Source organism: Pelodiscus sinensis, chromosome 3 (genome assembly GCF_052426305.1).
Source record: "Pelodiscus sinensis isolate ZL-2025 chromosome 3, ASM5242630v1, whole genome shotgun sequence".
NCBI classification, from domain to species: Eukaryota; Metazoa; Chordata; order Testudines; family Trionychidae; genus Pelodiscus; species Pelodiscus sinensis.
In genome coordinates, this window is record NC_143054.1 from 124,323,257 (window position 1) to 124,343,785 (window position 20,529).

At 46.1% G+C, this 20,529-nt stretch overlaps 1 protein-coding gene across 4 annotated transcripts in view; it reads left to right on the forward strand.

Annotated features, from left to right (window-relative positions):
* Window positions 1–20,529, forward strand: part of FAM120B (family with sequence similarity 120 member B) — a 99,813-nt gene that overhangs the window by 75,206 nt on the left and 4,078 nt on the right. For 2 of the 4 annotated variants that reach the window (XM_089777355.1, XM_089777356.1), the window contains exon 10: window positions 12,666–12,723. In XM_089777355.1, coding sequence (XP_089633481.1) covers window positions 12,666–12,723 — 58 coding nt within the window. Of the gene's footprint in view, window positions 1–7,326; window positions 7,532–12,665; window positions 12,724–12,800; window positions 20,442–20,529 lie in introns of those variants that run through there. The other 2 variants (XR_016349231.1, XM_075924694.2) reach the window with 2 other exon arrangements.

A 20,529-nucleotide genomic window follows, 5' to 3' on the forward strand; every position in this document is an offset into this window, starting at 1 on the left:
GTCCCAGTTGAGAAACAAGAAGGTGGGAAAATGTGAAGGTCAGAACGAGGCATCTGTGTGGAGTTTGGAGAAACTAAGCATAGGAAGAGGAAAAATAATCCAAAGCAGATTACTTATTTTCTGTTTTCTTGGGGTTGCAGAACATCAGTGTAACCTTGAGTTATTTTCTACATTTTTAGTTTTGCTTTCTAAAGACATTTGGTGAAGTGACTTGTAAAAACAAAACAAAAATCTAAACATTTAAATGCAGTTGGTCTCCTTGTGGGCCCAGAATAGACAATATAATACCTATTATTAGACTGACAAACTGGTTTGGCATAGTCTGTGTAGGTGAGGCCAAAATATATGACTTTGCTGAGTAACTTGATTATAAACAGAATCAAAACTGAACATCTGTCGTAATGATTCTGGTCTAGGAAACCTGTAAGGCAGGATCCAGCTACACAAGGAACTTACTGCAAAATGTATTCCACAATAACAGTATTGGATCATGTAACAACATGATTCAGTAGCATTATTAAAACCCAGTTTGGCCTTTTCTACAGAGCTGAAATCAAACTATGTTATAACATACTCAGGAGACTATTACAACATGATTCTTCAGTGTAGTCAGATTTCCTGTGTATGTGTAAAATAGGTTAACTAGAAAAGTGAGTGAAGGGTCTGGTGGAAAAAAATAGTATGAGATTGTGTAAATAATGACTCAAAGCGAATGTTCAAAAGTGGGGATTGGGAGCAGAATTGAGGTCATATATTTCCTAACTTTTCAGTGCTTGTCTTTGCAATTTTATTGTGTGCGTGTGCGTGTGTGTGCGTGTAAAAAATCACAAACAACAAATTTCATCATGTGGTCTCATAATGACACCCACATGGGCCATAAACAGAGTTGGAACCTTTGGTTCCACCACTCTCGTCTCTGCCTCTTGAGCTAATGGCACATCAATAACAATAGCAGGTTGTCATTCTCTGTCTGGAACATCATGAGAGGGATAAGATATACATTTTGTCAGATAGATTTGGTGGCAGCAGAGAAATAGTGAGACTCAAGAATGGTGGGTGCCATTCTAGTATCTGGGGGACTGAAGGAAATGCTCCTGTTCCTTTCCCTATCCAGGCTTCTATTTCCAGTCCCAGTCCCATTCCCATTCTCCTTACCTACCCAGTCCCAGTCCTCAGGCTTCTTTTCCCTGTCTTTTTCCCTAGCCAGCTCTGGTCTTCCTTTCCAAACTCATTGGCCATGTCTACACTGCAGGCTTCTTGCGCAAGACCTGTTTTGTGCAAGAGGTCTTGCGCAAGAGCGTGTCCTCACTGCCATGTGCTTTTGCACGAGAGTATCCATGGCAATGTAGACGCTCTCTTGCACAAGAAAGCTGTGATGGCCATCTTAGCCATAGGGGTTTCTTGCGCAAGAAACCCCTCTTTCTTCTTCGAGCAGTGTCCCGTGGGTGCTCCACTATAGGTGTCGGGCTCGTCCCGGCGCCGCAGATCGGAGAATTTTCGTAGTCATAGTCCGTCGGACTGCACATGCGCGAAGCGCGGCTCGTGCTCTTTCGCACCGTTTGTGTTCGCACGGTCCAGCTCCCGCCAGTTCCTCCTGACCGTCCTCAGCCGCGGACGGAATACTGGTTTCTCCTCAGACTCTGAGAGAGAGAAAGAACCTTTAGGATTTAGTTAGATTCGTTCATAGTTAGTTCTTCAGTTATATAGTTACATTAGTATTAGTCGTAGTCGTTTAGTTAAAAAAAAAAAAAATATTTTTCTTCAGAAGCTACCTGTAAATAGTTCCTACTGTAAGTAGTTTTCTTCTTGACTCCCATCAGAAGAAGGCACAGGTGACCATGCCGGGTTCTCCCGGTTTTAAAAAGTGCAGCTCATGCCGTGAAGCAATGCCTGCCTCCGACGGTCACGCTCTCTGCATCTGTTTGGGTGAGGGGCACATACCCCAGAAGTGCCCTCACTGCTCCAAACTCACCGCGAGAGCGAGGAAGGACAGGGACATGAGGCCCAAAATTGCTCCTCTTCGATAGGGTATTACAGCCACAAGATGGAGCAACTCCCGGATCCCTCCCTGCTCCCTCAGCCGAGCCGTCCCCAAAGAAGGCGAAGAAAAGACCATCGCCTTCTCGTTCCCTTCCCCCGACGCGTGTTAGGGTGGGGGACAAACCTGGTACCTCGGGCGTGCATGGCCCTTCTAAGACGAAGCTCGGCCGCAGTACCTCGGCGCCGCAGCCCGCGACTATCCAGGCACCTAAGTCATCGTTGGCACCGAAGCCGTTCCCGACACCGGCGTCACATGCGGCACCGAGAACACCCTCCACACCGCCCACAACTGCGGCACCACAAGCGACCCCGACGCGGACCACTCCTACGGCACCGACTTCCATCTCGGCACCGAAAGAACCTCTGGCACCGAATGTGTCACCGGCACCGCGTTGCCCCCCGGCACCGTCAGATGTTCGGGCAGCAAGCCCTTCCCTGGCACCGAGTAATTCACCGGTGCCGAGCGACTCTTTGGTGCGGGAACTCACTCCGGCTCGGGAGTCTGTTCTCCCACAATGTTCTCCGCCTCCTGACATGGCACCATCGGCACCGATTGAAGGAAATGCGCAACCTGAACAACCTTCTTCAGGGCGAACTGCTTTATCCACGCACCGAACATCGAGGAGAATCATTACACCTTCTCCATCACCAGAAAACATCCAATTTTCACCTGAACCGCCTTCCCCTTCATCAGGACTCTCTCCCCAATCTGAGACACTCGCAGAGGGTTTACCACTCTCCACGTGTCTCGCCAAGACGCCGTTATCACCGGTCACCTCCACCGACCCTTATGTTCCAGAGAACGATCTCGATCTCCCGGGTCTCCATCACACTCCCGGCGCTATGGGTATTATACCTCTCACAGATCCCGTTACTATTCCAGTTCTCCGCACCGCTCCTCATATTATCATAGGTCACCGGAACACCGTTATTATAGGCACTACTCTAATTTTCAACATTCTTCGGTGTCCTACTCTCCTCGTCGGTCACACACACCACCCAGCAGGGAGTGTCAATCCTTACCAGCAACAGCCAGACCACCAACTCCATCAGGTGTCCTGCCCCCCCAACCACCCGAGCCACAGGTGCTCCTACAACATACCACTGAGGATGAGTCTCAACATCAATCTCCTACCAACCAATCCTCTTCCTCGCCTGATGATGCTGTATTTCAGGAAGACACATCTCTGTCGGACGACCTCCGACAGTTTCAAGACCTTTCAGAAAAGTGGCAGTATCACAAAAAGTACAGATTGTGGAAGTTCAGCAGAAATCCCACCATTTGCTTAGGAACCTTCATCCTTCACAGCAGGTGAAGGTGGCTCTCCCATTGGACGATGGCATTCTGGAGATTGTCGATGACATATGGCAGTTGCCGGCTTCTGCACCGGCCACCAACAAAAAAGCAGACAAAAAAATATTACGTTCCGGCGAAAGGGATGGAGTTTCTTTTCTCTCATTCTCAACCGAATTCTCTGGTTCTCTTTCAACAAAGAACGAAGGGCCCGCAGCAGAGACCGAGTGTCCCGGACAGGGACATGAAACACCTAGACCTCTTCGGACGAAAGGTCTACTCGTCTGCTACCCTTACACTCCGGATGGCAAATTATGCGGCGCTATTAGCTAATCATAGCTTTGATAACTATGCCAAACTAGCGCCCCTACTGGAACATCTACCTGAGGGCAAAAGGGAGGTCCTTAAAGCGGTGGTCCAAGAGGGCTATACAGCTTCCAGAACAGCTCTCCACATAGCTCTGGAAATGGCTGACACCACAGCGCGTACCACAGCTACATCCGTGGTCATGCGCAGGGCCTCGTTGCTGCACCAGGCGGCAGTTCCTAAAGACCTTCTTGCCAAAGTCCAGGACCTACCCTTGGACAGACAGAATCTCTTCTCTGACAAAACTGATCAGGTGCTCCACTCTGGTAAAGATTCTAGAACCACACTCAAGACTCTGGGCATGTATACTCCTCCCTTCCATCGGAAAAGGTATACTCCCTATCAGAGACAGAGATCGTTCGCCTTCCAGCCATCCCAATACAGGCAGCAGGACCAGCAACACAACTGGCAGCGCCAGCAGAAGAGAAGACCTCAGCCAAAAACATCTGGCCGTCTAAATGCCAAGCAACAAGTTTGACATCCCAGTCGAGGGACTGTGCACCATTCCGCTGAACACCCATCCCAAACTTCCACAGGCATTATTCCATCACCACCTGAAACCTTTCAAACACCGATGGTCTCACATCACCAAAAACAGATGGGTGTTGCAAACAATCACACTAGGGCATACCATTCCATTCACCACTCTACCCCCACCCAATCCCTTTTCAGGGACCCATCTCACGAGCCTCTCTTACAACAAGAGGTCGATCGCCTCCTCGCCATTGGAGCAATAGAAATAGTACCCAAAACAGTTCTGGGGACGGGGGTTCTATTCCCGATATTTCCTAACAGAGAAAAAATCAGGGGGATGGACACCAATTCTCGACCTCAGAGGATTAAATCGGTATCTGCGGAGGCACCGCTTCAGAATGGTTACCCTAGCCACCATCATTCCAGCCCTTCACAGCGGAGATTGGTTCACATCCCTGGATTTACAGGACGCCTACTTTCATGTAGTGATACACCCGGCTCACAGACGATTTCTACGTTTTCAATTAGGAGCAGGCCATTTCCAATACAGGGTCCTGCCCTTCGGTCTCTCGTTGGAGGGTTTTCTCCAAGATGCTGGCAGTAGTAACAGCGTACCTACGACGTCTAGGTGTAATAATATTCCCCTACCTAGATGACTGCCTAATCAGGGCGCCTTCAGCGGTGGAGGCTCTGCGTGTGACATGCCTCTCAAAAATAGTTTTCGAAACCTTGGGCCTGATCATCAACATTCCAAAGTCGGCCATGACGCTGCACCAATCGATACAATTCATAGGCGCACAGCTCGATTCAACCACTGCTCGTGCTCTATTGCCAATAACCAGATTTCAAGCAATGCAAGACCTTATACAGGCCATCACCACCAGTCCCAGACCCTCGGTCCTACAATATCTCCAGCTTATGGGACACATGGCAGCCACGACATACGTCGTCGAGCATGCAAGACTACACTTCCGTTGCCTTCAGCACTGGATAGCTACGGTTTACACTCCAAATGTTCGAGATGTCCACAAACGAGTATCAGTCCCCATGCATGTAACAAATTCTTTAACTTGGTGGACAGTCCCCAAAAATCTGATGTCGGGTGTGCCATTTCATCACCAACAACCGTCAATACAACTGACCACCGACGCATCCCTAATAGGCTGGGGCGCACACCTGGAACACAATCAGGCACAAGGGCTTTGGTCCCCGACGGAGTCGATGATGCATATCAATCTCCTAGAACTACGAGCGGTGCGCAATGCCTGTCGTCACTTTCTCCCAAGGATTCGTGCCCGAACTATCCGAATTCTTACCGACAACATGACGGTATACTATATAAACAGGCAGGGCGGGGCCCGATCCCAGTCACTTTGCGCCGAGGCAATTGCCTTATGGAATTGGTGCATCCACCACAAAATCTCACTAATTGCAGAATACTTACCCGGTCTGCAGAACTCTATAGCTGATGCACTGAGCAGACATTTTTCCCTGAAGCACGAATGGGAGCTTCACCCAGAAGTCCTCTTAACCATATTCCGCTCCTGGGAATTTCCAACAGTGGACCTATTTGCGACCTGCATGAACGCCAAATCCCCCCACTACTGTTTAAGGGTAGGAATAGGTCGGAACTCCCAGGGAGACGCCTTCCTATACGATTGGAGTCATCAACTGCTGTATGCGTTTCCTCCCACACCTCTAATCCCCAGAGTACTAGAAAAGATACTAATGGACAAAGCCACTGTAATCCTGATAGCTCCTTTTTGGCCAAGACAAACGTGGTTTCCTTACCTCCATCATATGTCAGCGCATCGTCCATTCCCTCTGCCCAAGAGGCACGACCTTCTTGTCCAGAACAGTCAGCGTCTGTTCCATCCTCAGATCGATCTTCTGGCACTGATAGCATGGTTCCTAGTTGGTTCCAACAAACAGAAATGATCTGCTCGCAAGAGGTCAAACACATTCTTTTACATAGCAGAAAATTATCCACGAGATCCACCTACCTTCACAAATGGGCACGGTTTTCTGCATGGTGCGCATCAGCATCCCTAGATCCCTACTCCATGCCCATCCACCGTATCCTGGACTACCTCGTGCACCTCAAGAGCTCTTCTCTCAGCTGCGCCTCTATTACAGTGCACGTTGCCACAATCACTGCGTTACACCACACTGTGGATGGTTACTCAGTTTTCTCTCACTCGACGATGCGGCGCTTCATGAAAGGCTTAGCTAATCTTTTTCTACACCGAACACAGCCAGTGCAACCATGGGACCTAGAGCTAGTTCTTAATACATTAACTCAAAAACCCTTTGAGCCCTTGGCCACATGCCACTTGCGCACTCTCACAATGAAAGTTATCTTTCTCACTGCAATAACCTCTGCAAGACAGGTTGGTGAGCTGGCTGCCTTATCGGCCTTGCCCCCATACACTCTGTTTACCGATCAAGGAGTCATTTTACGTCCTCAACCCACTTTCCTTCCGAAAGTGAATTCAAAATTTCACATCGATGAGCCGATAGTGCTTCCCACTTTCTACCCAAAGCCCCACATCTCGGCAGAACAAGCTTGGCTACATACTTTGGATGCCAGACGTGCCCTGGCTTTCTACATAGACAGGACTAGGTCCATCAGGAAGACAAACAATCTATTCGTGTCTACAGCCGATCGTTCTAAGGGTCAACCGTTGTCAGCACAGCGCATTTCGTCAATCATAGTGATCTGCATAAAGGAATGCTATACCCTACGTAGTAGACCACTGTTGCAGAATCCGACAGCACATTCCACGCGTGCAGTCGCTACATCAACTGCATTCCTGAAGGGCGTACCTCTAAAAGACATTTGTAGGGCGACTACATGGTCGTCAAATTTCACCTTTGACAAGCACTATGCCATTCCCAACCTTCACCTTCCAGAAGGTGCAGTGACAACAGCAGTGCTGTCCACAGCCGCAACACGATAGCTCTGAACCCCCCTCCTTTTAGGGGCTACTGCTGCAAATTCACCTATAGTGGAGCACCCACGGGGCACTGCTCGAAGAAGAAGAGGAATTTACTTACCCTGTGCAGTAACGATGGTTCTTTGAGATGCGTGTCCCGTGGGTGCTGCACGACCCGCCCTCCTTCCCTCTTTGGAATTTCTATTTGTCTTTCAGACCAAGAGGATCAGGAGGAACTGGCGGGAGCCGGACCGCGTGAACACAAACGGCACGAAAGAGCATGAGCCGCGCTTCGCGCATGCGCAGTCCGGCGGACTACGGCTACGAAAATTCTCCGATCTGCGGCGCCGGGACGAGCCTGACACCTATAGTGGAGCACCCACAGGACACGCATCTCGAAGAACCATCGTTACTGCACAGGGTGAGTAACTTCCTCTTCCTGTTTACACTGCCTTCTTGTGGAAGAGCTCTTGCGCAAGAGGGCTTATTCCTCGTGGGGAGAGGAATAACTCTTGTGCAAGATGCTCTCTGTTCTGACATCTTACTGTGAATTTACTTGTGCAAGAATGCACGTGCAGTGTAGACGTGCTGCAAGTTTTTGAAAAAGAACAGCCATTCTTGCGCAAAAAGCCTGCAGTGTAGATGTAGTCATAGAGTCCAAGTCTCTCCTTTGCTTTCAGATATTCATAGCCTTTCCCCATACTCTAGATCAGTGGTCTCCAACCTTTTTAACCCCAAGATCACTTTTTCAATTTAAGTACAATGTAAGATCTACCTCAAACCCAAATACCCTTGCCCCCACTTCCTTTTCGAGGCCCTGCCCTTCTCTGAGGCTCCACTCCTTCTCTGAGGCCTCAGCCCACTCACTCCATTCCCTGTCCTCCCTGAATCTCATTCGCTTTCACCAGGCTGGGGTAGGGGGTTGCAGTGCAGGCTCTGGTCCATGGAGTTTGGAGTGTGGGTGGGGCTCCAGGCTTAGCCCAGTGCAGGGGATTGGGGTCTGGGAGGAGTTTCAGGGTGCAAGCTCTAGGAAGGCATTTGGGTGCAGGGGGACTCATGTCTGGGGCAGGAAGGTTGGGTGCAGGAAGAAGTTCAGGGCTGGGACAAGGGTTCAGGAAGCAGGCTCTGGCGGGGCATTGTTTAACTGAGATGGCTTCCTGGTGGTGGAGCAGTGGGGTTAAGGCAGGCTTACTCCTGTCCTGGCCCTGCATCACTCCTGAAAGCAGCTGGCTTGTACAGCAGTGGCTCCATGTGATGCCCTCATCTACAGGCACTGAGCCCATAGCTTCTACAGGCCAGTTAGTTTCCCCATTACTGATCAATGGGAGCCGCAAGAGTGGTGTCTGCAGGCAAGGACAGCACATGGAGACCCACTGCTCTGCCTTCTCAAGGGCTGCAGGGACATGCCAGCCGTGTCCAGGAGCAGTAATTGCCACAGGGATAATTACTCCAGCCATGACAGGTTAGGTATTGTAGAACTCACTGCTCAAAGAATTAAATGTAAGTGTAAGAGCCAAATGAAAATTCTGAAATGTACAGACCAGTCAAAAACCTAAAATAACCCACTTTGCAAGCAGTAAAAGAAGTAACAACCCCTCATGTATGTACTGGGTCGGGAGATGAGAGGGAAGGACAGTGTGTGTTTGTGAGAATGACAGAGGCACACACATTGTGTGAAAGTGACAGAGATTTGCATTGCCAAGCTCCCTCCATCCCCTTCTCTCTGCATGGAGACAGGGTACAGAAATGGGGAGAGGAGGGACACGCTGACATCAGCATCTCCCCTCTTCTTTCTCCCACAACCTGCACTGAAAGCAGGAGGTTCCCATGGGGGCAGTTCCAAGGCAAAGGGCTGGAGCAGCATGACAGGGTGGAGGGGCAACTGAAGTACCAGCGCATGGCCAGGAAGCTATCAAACCAGTCAGGATCACCTGTCAGAGGCTCCAAGATCTACTGTTAGATCCCTATCTACTGGTTGGTGACCACTGCCCTAGATCATAGTCCCAGTCTTCTGCCTAAGCCAGTCATACTTCTCACCCTTTCATGCCCCCCCGAGTCTCGCTCACCACACTTTTTGTTCCAATCTGTTCCTGTCCATCCACCAGTCTGGCTTCTACTCTGTGTTTGAATAATCACCTGCATTCCCACTCCATACTGTCTGGGTGCCAGCGGGGGAGAGGGAGGGTCACTGTTAGAACAGGAGAGAGAGGCTTCCTGCTCTCAGTTCTACTGCCCCACCCCTGGCCCAGGACAGCTCTTACAGGGAAACTTTAGCTTTGTTCCTGTAGCCCTAGGCTGGAGGAAGTATGCTCAGTTACTGTGTGGGGATGGTGCATGCACAGTCTGGTCAACCATAATTCATCTCCTATGTGTATATGCATAATGACACAATCTTTAATTACATAATCACATTAGAAATGGAGGGAGTAGTTTTTCTATACAGCTCTTAAACATGAAGCACCCATTTTTAGCTAATACAGTATTATTGTCTCTTCGTCCAGACCCTCCTGATTATTTATTTTTGCTTACAGTGAGTCAATAAAGTCATTAAGCATAACATAGAAGTGCTTCATAGTTTCAAAGTCTTAAAACACCCCTGTATTATGCCATCTGCAAAATGAAGCAAGGCACAGACAGATGATGTGGCTTAACCAAGGTCACACAGAGAGTAATTGGTAAAGCATGGATTTTAACTGAGAGCGCACCCAAACCACTGCACCATCTTTTCTCTAATGCCTGTTGAATCATTCAATATCTCTTCCTGCACATATATGGGTTTTCCCTGCAGTATATTTTCTGTTGTGTTGTCCATTCTCATTTTAAATCCCATATTTGTAGATTTATGTTGGCCTTGCAATTATACAATATGTATATTTCAGGTGCTAAAATTGTAGCTCACAGGATATGTTTACACTGCAATACATGCAAATACTATCACTAACGTAGTACTCACATTATTAAGCAGAATAATTCTCATTGATTGGTATGCAAACACTCTTCAAACCTTAATTTTATCTTTGTGAAAAATACAACTGCAACATCTAGATCAAGCTTATCCTTTGTGGTAGAGCTCTGGTAGTGCCCCCTCTGTCTTGTGTTTTCTGGCGTATTTTAAGATGCCTCAGAGGCTCACAATGAACCTCCCACTGCCTCTCGGTTCTTTTAGAGGTGAGGGTTCCCTGCTTAATGAGCCCCTTTCATCACTGGCTAGTCACTAGCTTGGAGGGAAAACCCCTTCCACAGTCCAAAAGTCCCCTTTTCCCTGGTGGCAGCCCACTGGACATGGGAAGGGTTGGGGGAAACCTGGTTCTGGGCCAGGGACCGTAGGTAGCAGCTACTAGTGGGGCTCTTGCTCTTATCCCCACCACATAGCAGCCTTTCCCTAGGCCTCTCCCACAATATCTTCTCCCTGGCTTCTTGGGAGAAACCTCTTTAGTTTGTCACTTGCAGTTTTGCTTTCTCTCTCTTTCTTTCTCTCTCTCCTTCTCCTTCTCTTTCTCTTTTCTTCCTCCTCCTCTGCAGTCCATCCCTCTTCTCCTTCCCCTACTTTGCCTGAAGGGAAGCCTTTTATAGTGTATCAGCAGGCCTTAACTGGTGGCAGGTGTTCCTTTAGGCTGCACTGCAGATTGGCTCCTAGTGGGTTTCAGGTGCCCACTTAACCTGATGGCTGAGCAATAGTCTATGGCAGCCTGTTCAAGGAACATGAACCCAGACACCCAACTACCCATGTACCTGCCCTTTACCAAACTCCTGCAAGCAACTGCCATCTGTCTGCCACGCCTTCCATTATCAAACTCTTTCAAAACAGCATATAAAATCTTCAGTAGCTTCCTTTTATTCATACAAAGGTTATACACAGTCTGACCTTTTATGTATTCACAATAGTTTTCTGTACTATTTGTGTCTGGCCCCAACTATGCAATTTTATTTATAGTGACTCTTGTGCTTCATTTTGGGGATCTTGTGTAAAGGAATATTTAAGGCCATTGCCTCAGTGAGCCAAAGATGTGGGAAAGGGAACTGAATATAGAGCCGGGCTGCATTTTTCACTTCAATAATTTATTCACTGAAAAATGCAGTTTTAGGTCACTCAAAATAATTCTTTGCAAATTCGTATCAAGTTTTTCAAACAGTTTTGGCCTAGCCAGAAACATCAAAACTTTTTGTTAATGCTGAAATATTTTGCCATGACTATCAGGTGTTTAAACAAAAGGAAACATCACCAAATAAGAAAGTGCCACCTCCGCATAAGCTTTAGCCCAGTGATGATTAAGCAGCACTCATCAGGGATAGAAGACCAAAGTACAGTTTCCACCCCCCTCCTTCTGCCTGCTGTGGAGAAGGAATTTGAACTTGGGTCTTTTCCCATTGTATGAGAAAAGTCACTTAGACTATAGGATATTTTGGCATGAACCCTTCTCATTCTCTTCTTGAAGCTGTTCCACTCTTTATAAATAATTAAGTAGTCTTTGGAGCAGGGACTTGAATTTGGATCTGCCTCATCTTTGTTGAATGACCACTGTTAACAGTAGATCATCATTGGGGAAGTAAAAAGACAGTAAGACCTTTAGCCTATGCAACTTCAAGAAATTCCAGAATATGAAACAGCTGTACTGCTGGGCCTTAGTTTATAGCATGACATTGTAAAATGTTTTATGACATAATTAAATCATGTCAACACTAGCCAAACCTACTACCATGGTAACGTCCTGCTCACAAGAATTGTGTTTAAACATTGTTCTGTCTAACACAGTTTGAAATGTAATGACAACCAGATCTGATTGTACTTCATTACTGAAGTAAGGGCTGGTCTTTGCACAGTTTTTATACTGTTTTGCCTATAGAAACCTATATAGTTAATTCAGTACAGTCCTCTAGAGTGGATGCAGTAGTACTGATGTTAAGGTGCTTATTATGTCAGTATCACTCAAATTTAGGATAAAATTAAGATGTAGATTGAAGGAATAAAAAATGGTGTTTGGTAAGTCCTAAGAATCATATGGTTCTGGACCTTTCCCTACTGGTATAACCTGACCATGCTGTACGCCCACCGGCAGTTCCAAGTAATTGGCTGTACTAGGGATATGAAAGGTTAACCCCTGTCCATTAGCCTCCATCTGCAGTGGGCCCAGGAGGCCCTCTCCCACCGGTCCGTGCCCCCTTTAATTGATTAACCAATTAAACAGTGATAGAAATGTAGCCGTGTTAGTCTGGGGTAGCTGAAGCAATTAAACAGGATTTTGTATCCCCTGCTTGTACTAGTATTAAAAATGCAGATGTTTTGCAGATAGCTGGCATAGCGTCTTTAAAAAGAGGTTGTCCACCATTAACTTTAGTCACCTACGTTTAAAAATATTGGCCTTCATTGAATACCAGTTGAATTGAAAGAGGTGTAGAATAACGATTGGTGAAGGGCTGTGGCAATAAGAAAGGAAAAACAATTTATTTTACAAAATACACTTCAAAGGGTTGTTTCTTAAATACTGTCATTAGTAAGTTGTTTTCCTGCTTGAACGTTAACAGACAAATATTTTATTTCCCCTACCACACTCCAGGTAGAGGATACAGATCAGGACATCGAGACCAGAGGAGGAGGTTCCAGCTTGCGCCCCGGTAAGTAATGAAAATACAAAGATTGCAAAGAAGGCCTATAATAGGTTTGAATGAGAGATTTATAGTTTTCCCAACAGGCGAGGGCAAACAGGACAACTGCTACAGAGCCTGGTGATTCAAAAGGGCCTGCAACTCCTAGCTGCTTCTGCAGCAACTGCATCAGTGGCCAGAGTGTGGTGTGCTGTAGGCAGCACTGAAGGCTGCCTGGGGGAGCCACGGCATGCTCCAAGCATCGTTGAGGGCTGCCTGGGGAGGCCAGCTCTGCCCCTTCTGCCCAAAGGCTGTGGAATCAACCTACCCCTCTGCCTTCCACAGGGACCCAGTTGTCAGCCCCACTGCCTCCCACAGATTTCATCTTTACCTACAAAATCCAGGACTCAAGGGCTTTACCGAATGTCTGAACACCTTCAGTTTCCAGTGATTTCACCCAGGGCAGTGGGTGCTCAGCCCATTATGTCCTTTCCACACTAAGATTGAGCTAATGATATTTGGGGAATGGCCTCACTAGCTACTGTAAAATAAGTGTCAGGGGATCTGGTTACTACTTGGCACTGTCCAGTCATGGTTAAAATCCCCACATATTCCCATTTATACAGGAAAGTCCAAACTAAGTTTTAGTGGTGCTAGAGCAATCATCTAATGTAATTAGATCTTCCCAATGTAGTTTTACGTTGCGGATGAGACCTTAGTGTGCCCATCAAGAACAGTACAATACCTACGCTCTGTCAGTAGGAGGCTGCTGTTGGTTACTCCACACTCTTCTTAATGTAGCCCGCTGACAAAGTTGGAACATGAAGGTAGGTGTTAGCATTGGGGTTAAATTTCACCTACAAGTGAAACACTGGTACTTCCCTGTTGGAAAGCAGTGCTGATTTATAAGTGCTGACACCACTTCATTGCAACTTAGGAGAGGAACAACTCTGCACATCCAAGCTGTTTGTAAATCTTATCACCTCTGCCTCCTAAATAATTTCTGAGATCATCCTTTTCTGTCTAAACAACCAAAACTCTCATTCAGACCCTTTATTATCTTTAGATTTAGAGCTCTTCTTGAAGTGATGGTGCCTGTTGTATTTAACCTTCTGGTTACACACATGCACCCTGTTCCCAGAACCGGAGAATTTGAAAGCAGTGTCTCTTGGTCAGTGTGTGCACTCTGGTTCACCTGTTGCCTCTATCCAAAGGGATAAAGGTTGGGGCACACAAACCATCTCGCCATTTCCTTCTCACAGCTGCATGCTCCAAGTCAGAATCTCCAGTGTCCATAGGTTTGGCTTCAATCTACAAAATAAGAATTAGATTTAGCATTATAAATAGTTTTAACAGTTTTTAGCTTACAATTTAATGTTTTATAGATCTCTTACGGTATGTCTACACTAGCTCGTTAGTCCGAGCTAGGTAGGCAAATGAGGGCAACCGGAGTTGCAAATGAAGCCCGGGATTTAAATTTAAATGGAGTAGGTAGTTCGAATTAGAGACCCTCGTGGAACGAGAAGTAACGGTAGTTCGAATTAGGATCTCTAATTCGAACTACCTACTCCGTGTTGCATGTAGCCACAGGCACGGAGTTCGGACTAAGGGGGATTTAAAAATGGCGGCGCCTGGGAACATGCAAATGAAGCCCGGGATATTTAAATCCCAGGCTTCATTTGCAACTCCGGTTGCCCTCATTTGCCAACCTAGCTCAAACTAACGAGCTAGTGTAGACATACCCTTATTGTTTAGATTTAGTCTCTTTGGGGAAACCCATCCCTCAGCTGACCGTGCTCAAGAATCCAGGCTTCAAACCCTGTGTGTTTCTGCCTGAAATCCTTCTCCGTGAACAATGGCTACCAGTGTTGTCTTTAATGCCTTGGGGAATCCCACATTGCAACAAGATGCAGTATCTGTCAATCATTTCCCAGCCATAATATATTTCATTGTAATTTACCACACAGTTTCAGTGATGGAAATGTAAGCCACAGGCACTCAGTGTAGCACTCTGTCCTTCTTTGGTGTTGGCCCTGGGCAACTACATTCAGGATGCCAAATCATCACATTAGGCAGCACCAAATCCTGTTGCTCTGTTTTTTGCTTGACTACTGTTACTGTTGTTGTTGTTGTTGTTTGTTTTATTTGTGCTTGTCTCTCTGGGGCAAGGAGGGAGCACTAAAAGTATTTTACATCTGAGATGATAAAACACATACAACCAGCTGTGGTTAAAAGAGCTGAGTCTTTTAGACCAAGCAGTAGAGGCTGATGCATGAAGATCCAGTGGCCCACCCAAGCACATCAGTATTACTTAAATTTTATTTTTTTATCACCAAATGAATTCATTTTGGCCAGAGCAATTACAGTCATTGCTAAGTAAATATGTAATGATGGTGCACACAACAGTGTAACCAACATTATAAAGATGTATACTGGTTAAGTGATATTACAAGTACTGTCCTGAAGCATTGTGGGTTTTTAAAAATTTATTTATGTGAGAAAATGGTTGTTTCAAAGTTCACATAAACATTTTTTTTAAACTTTTCACTTGTATATCCATGCAGTGTAGAACGATCAGAGGTATTTTACCTAATTGCTGCCTTTAGGCAAAAACATTAGGCCATAACAATAAAAATTCATTAAAAATAAAGCATACAAATTTGTATCCAGAAGCAAAAATGCTGTGTGTCAACAGCACTGTGATCACATAGGAAATGGGTGAAAAGTTTAAAAACAGGTTATCTCATTGCTGGTCTGTAGCCTGATAATCTAATTGAAATTTGACTTCATCAATGTCTTCAGCTGCTTGATATTGTCCTTAGCTTTCATGTAATCTTTGGACTGAATTGGCTCAAGAGGATGTTTATGAAACTGATAATCACTCTTTTCCATTTATATATTTTGGAGCCACTATGTCTTTATTTTGTATTGAAACATTTTCAGTACATTAAAATGATAATCTCCCTTTGCCTTAATGAAGAAGCTCTTGTAGCTATTTGAATATTCCTTAATTATCCATATCACAAGTCTGGTTGAAAAGTTTTCCACCCGTCAGGCAAAGGAGTTCCCTTTCTAAATTTTAGGTCTTATAAGAATTAATAATTCAGCCACTGACCATATTAAATACAGCAATCCTTGACCTGACTCTTGGTAAACAGCCATTCAATCAGAGCCTTTTTCAGTCTCTTATCTAGCATAGAAATGAAGTATATTTTCTTCAAATTGTTTAACTGCAGTATCTTCCTCTGCAAATATCTTGCTTACAGTTATTTTTGTCATATTTTGTCAGAATGCTTCCATTGACCTTGCTAACATTGCTTGGGGAGGTGGTTTTCCAGTCATGAGTGAATTGTTTCTGTTGCTGTAGGCTGCCTCTACACTACAGCATTATGCCAACAGAGTTATGACATTGTAATCCCCGTAGTGTTGGCATGGCCTGACTAATCTATCATTCCCCATGTTTTCTTTGTTTCCCTTTTTAAAGATAGATACTATGTTTGTCCTTCTCTAGTCCTCTGGGACCTCCTCCTTCTTCCATGAGGTCTTGAGGATTATTGATTCTCAGATTGCTTCAGCTAGTTCCTTATGTATTCTAAGGTAAATTTGGCTAGGCCTTGACGATTTGAATACATCTAACTTGTTAAAATAGTCTCTAACCCAGTCGTCTTCTTCGAGGAGTGTCCCTGTGGGTGCTCCACCTTAAGTGTCTTGGGTGTCCCTGCGCGCCTAGTTGGAGATTTTTGGTAGCCGTGTTCTCCGCTGTGCTGTGCACGTGACGCAGATGGCACACGCGGTGCCTCTAACACACATGCAGCAACCATCCCTTCAGTTCCTTCTCTGCCACCACCGGCATCCGTCGAAACTGCTCTGCTCTCCAACTTAGTCTTTCCCTTGTTAGCTTAGGATAGTTAGTTACTTGTTTGTTCTTCAGTTAAATTGTTTCAAGTTTATTGTTAGTGATAGTTGTAGTTTAAAAAAAATTATTGGTTCTTTGATTATTTAGGGTTAGTTCTTTCTAGCAACCCTAAATTTTTTTTTACCTGGAATGCCAGGTTCCCCGGATTTTAAACAGTGCCTATCCTGCAGGCTTTCAGTTCCTGTCTCCGACGGGCAGTCTCAGTGTGTTCGGTGCCTAGGTCAGACACATGCCACAGCGCACTGTGAGCATTGCAAACCGTTAACAGCCCGCATGCAGAAGGCCAGGGAGCTACAATTGAAGTTAATCTCCCTGGAAAGCACTATAAGACCAGCCTCCAACCCAGAGTACTATACACGACCACAGCAGCCCTCACCAGTGGCCATGTCGGAGAAGGCAGCCCCATCTGCCATGTCTTCTCAAGACTCTTCTTAGGAAGAGATCTCACATGATGGGAAGAGATGACTCCCCATCAAAAAAGCAGGGGACAGCACCTAAAATAACCCCTGCACTGACCCATTCAAGAGTTCAGGACAGGGACATACCGGGACCATTGTTGGTACATGGCTCCCAAGGGTCTAAGGACCTGGCAGTGCTGTCAGATAGGACACTGAGTAAGCCTAAGTCAAAATCAGCACCAGCTGCACTAACATCTACTGACTCAGCACCCAAGAAGGCCAAGTCAAAGACGTACCACGAACAGGCACTGTCAGCACCGAAGCACATCAGGGTACACACCACACCTTTGGTATCAATGCCTCCCCCAGTACCGAAAATACAAAAGCATGCTTCATTTTCAGCACCACCAACACCACAGATTGCCCCAGTACCACCATCCTCTGCACCGCCAGTGCCACCTGCATCACTTTCCCCTCCGCTAACGATGATGGAAGAGCTTAGGGTCATGTCAGAACCGACTATGCTGCTAGTCAGCACGAATGGTACACCTGCATACAGCAGATTCATGTTATCCACTCCAACCTGCTCGGCACCACCTCTGTCCACAGATGAGGACGAACCAATCAGTGGAAGCCATAATCCAAGGCATACTCTGAAGGACTCCCATACTACCTTGAAAATGCTGGGCATCCACGTTCCTGCAATAAAGCATAAGCAGGGCAGGAATTTCACTCAAAGGTATAGACCAACACCATTCTCCCAGCCTCAGAGACAGTTCAACAATAGAAGAAGGTGACAGAATACCTCGAGGCAAACCTTTTGAACCTTATGTCGAGAGTCCGGAGACACCACCTTGTTCAAGGCAGCTACATCCTTTCTACTTATTCTGGCAACATCTAGCACCCTTCTTTCAACAGTGGTCGACCATCACAACCAACAGATGGGTCCTGGACATTATAAAGAATGGTTACTCTATCCCTTTCTCCTCTCCCCCTCCGCCCCATCCACCTTCCTTGTCCCTCTTCAGAGACTCGTCTCACGAGGCCATCCTCCTACAAGAGGTCGAACACCTACTCCATCTCGGGGTAGTGGAATAGGTACCACGACGATACGAGGGAAATAGATCTACTCCCACTATTTCCTGACCAAAAGGAAGTCAGGGGGATGGAGATCTATTCTTGATCTCAGGAGACTAAACAAACACATTTGATTGCAACATTCAAAATGGACACCCTATCCACAATAATCCCTGCCCTGGACACAGACAATTGGTTATCGACTCTTGACCTTTAGGATGCTTATTTTCACATTTCCATCCATCCTGCACATTGCAAATACCTCAGGTTTACAGTCGCCAGAAAGCATTACCAGTACATTGTCCTCCCCTTTGGTCTTTCTACAAGGCTGTTCTCAAAGGTACTAGCAGTCGTTGCTGCTCAACTACACAGACAAGGAGTCTCCATATTCCCATACCTGGATGACTGCCTCATAAGAGCAACTACAAGCTCAGATACACAGAAGGCAGTCTCCTCACCAGATCCCTTTTTCACACTCTGGGAGTACAGACAAACCTTGCCAAATGCAAACTCCAACCATCACAAATCATGGAATTCATTGGAGCCCACTTGGACTGAGTGAGGACCATAGCCTCTTTACCTCTCAACAGATTTCATGCTATCAGGGACCTCATAATGATAATACAGAACACTCCAAACACTATGGTGAGAACTTGATTACAACTATGGGATCAGGATCATGTGGCTGCAGCCACGTCAGTGGTGTTGCATGCCAGGTTGCACATGTGATCAATACAGCATTGGCTGTGGACAGTATACAACCCACATTACAACCCAGTCACCAAACAGGTGTCCATCCCAACCAGGGTCAAGCGTTCCCTCCACTGGTGGACAGATGAAAGAAACGTGTGTGCTAGTGTCCCTTTTTGCAAACGTACCCCATCCATGACAGTTACAACGGATGCATCCCTCCTTGGGTGAGGAGCTCATCTAGGCTTCCTCGCTACCCAAGGCCAATGGTCGAGCCAGGAATCCAGCCTACACATAAATGTTCTGGAGCTCAGGGCAGTATTTTACGCATGTCAACACTTCCTACATCAAATACAGAATTTCACAATTGAGATTTTCACGAACGATCAAGCAAAGACTTTTTACATCAACAGACAAGGGGGCGCTAGATCTTTCCTGTTATGCAACATGTCCAAAGGCGGACAGCTTCTCTGCATACCACGTGACATATACTTACAGGCCTTAGACCTCCCGGGCAAAGACAATCTTACAGCCGATAGCCTCAGCAGGAACGTCAAATCCGACCAGGAATGGGAAATGGACCCATTTATCATACATCGCCTCTTCACGCGCTGGGAGTTTCCTAATGTGGATATGTTTGCAACCAATGCCAACAAGAAGTGTCCACTGTTAACAGTAACAAGAGTGTTACTGTTCTCATGCAGGCATTGGCAGGCACTCCCTGGGGGACGCATTTGCAATACGATGGAACATATTTATGAAACCTCTTCTTATTGCCTTTGTCCCTTGCCAGTGTGGCCAGGTGCAGCTCATTTTATACCTTATCCTTTCTGATTTTGTCCCTACGGGCATGTCTACACAACAGGGCTAAAGCTATAATAAGCTATGAAATTTGAGCTGTGTCAGCTGTGTATCTTAAGTCAAAATAGCTTATTTTGGCTTTTGGCGCTGTCTACACAGCAGGAAGTCTGAGAGAGAGCACTCTTCCTCCGACTTCCCTTACTCCTTGTAAAATGAGGGTTAGTGGAGTTGAAGTAAGAAGTCATCCCACTCAACATTATTTTGACATTATATTGAAATAACTGCTTGTAGTGTACACGCGGACTATGTCATGAAATAACACTGTTGTGTAGATGTACCCTACATGAATTTATACTCATCTTTAGCAATGTGCTCATGTCTCCAATTTTATAGGATTCCTTTTTTGTTTTAGATCATTAAAGAGCTCTTGATAGAGCTATATTGGCATCTTCTTCCCATAGAATCATAGAATCATAGAATAATAGGACTGGAAGGGACCTCGAGAGGTCATCGAGTCCAGCCCCCCGCCCTCAAGGCAGGACCAAGCTCCGTCTACACCATCCCTGACAGATGTCTATCTAACCTGTTCTTAAATACCTCCAGAGAGGGAGATTCCACCACCTCCCTTGGCAATTTATTCTAATATTTGACCACCCTGACAGTTAGGAATTTTTTCCTAATGTCCAATCTAAACCTCCCCTGCTGCACTTTAAGCCCATTACTCCTTGTCCTGTCCTCAGAAACCAAGAGGAACAAATTTTGTCCTTCCTCCTTGTGACACCCTTTTAGATATTTGAAAACCGCTATCATGTCCCCCCTTAATCTTCTTTTTTCCAAACTAAACAAGCCCAGTTCATGAAGCCTGGCTTCATAGGTCATGTTCTCTAAACCTTTAATCATTCTTGTCGCTCTTCTCTGTACCCTTTCCAATTTCTCCACATCTTTCTTGAAATG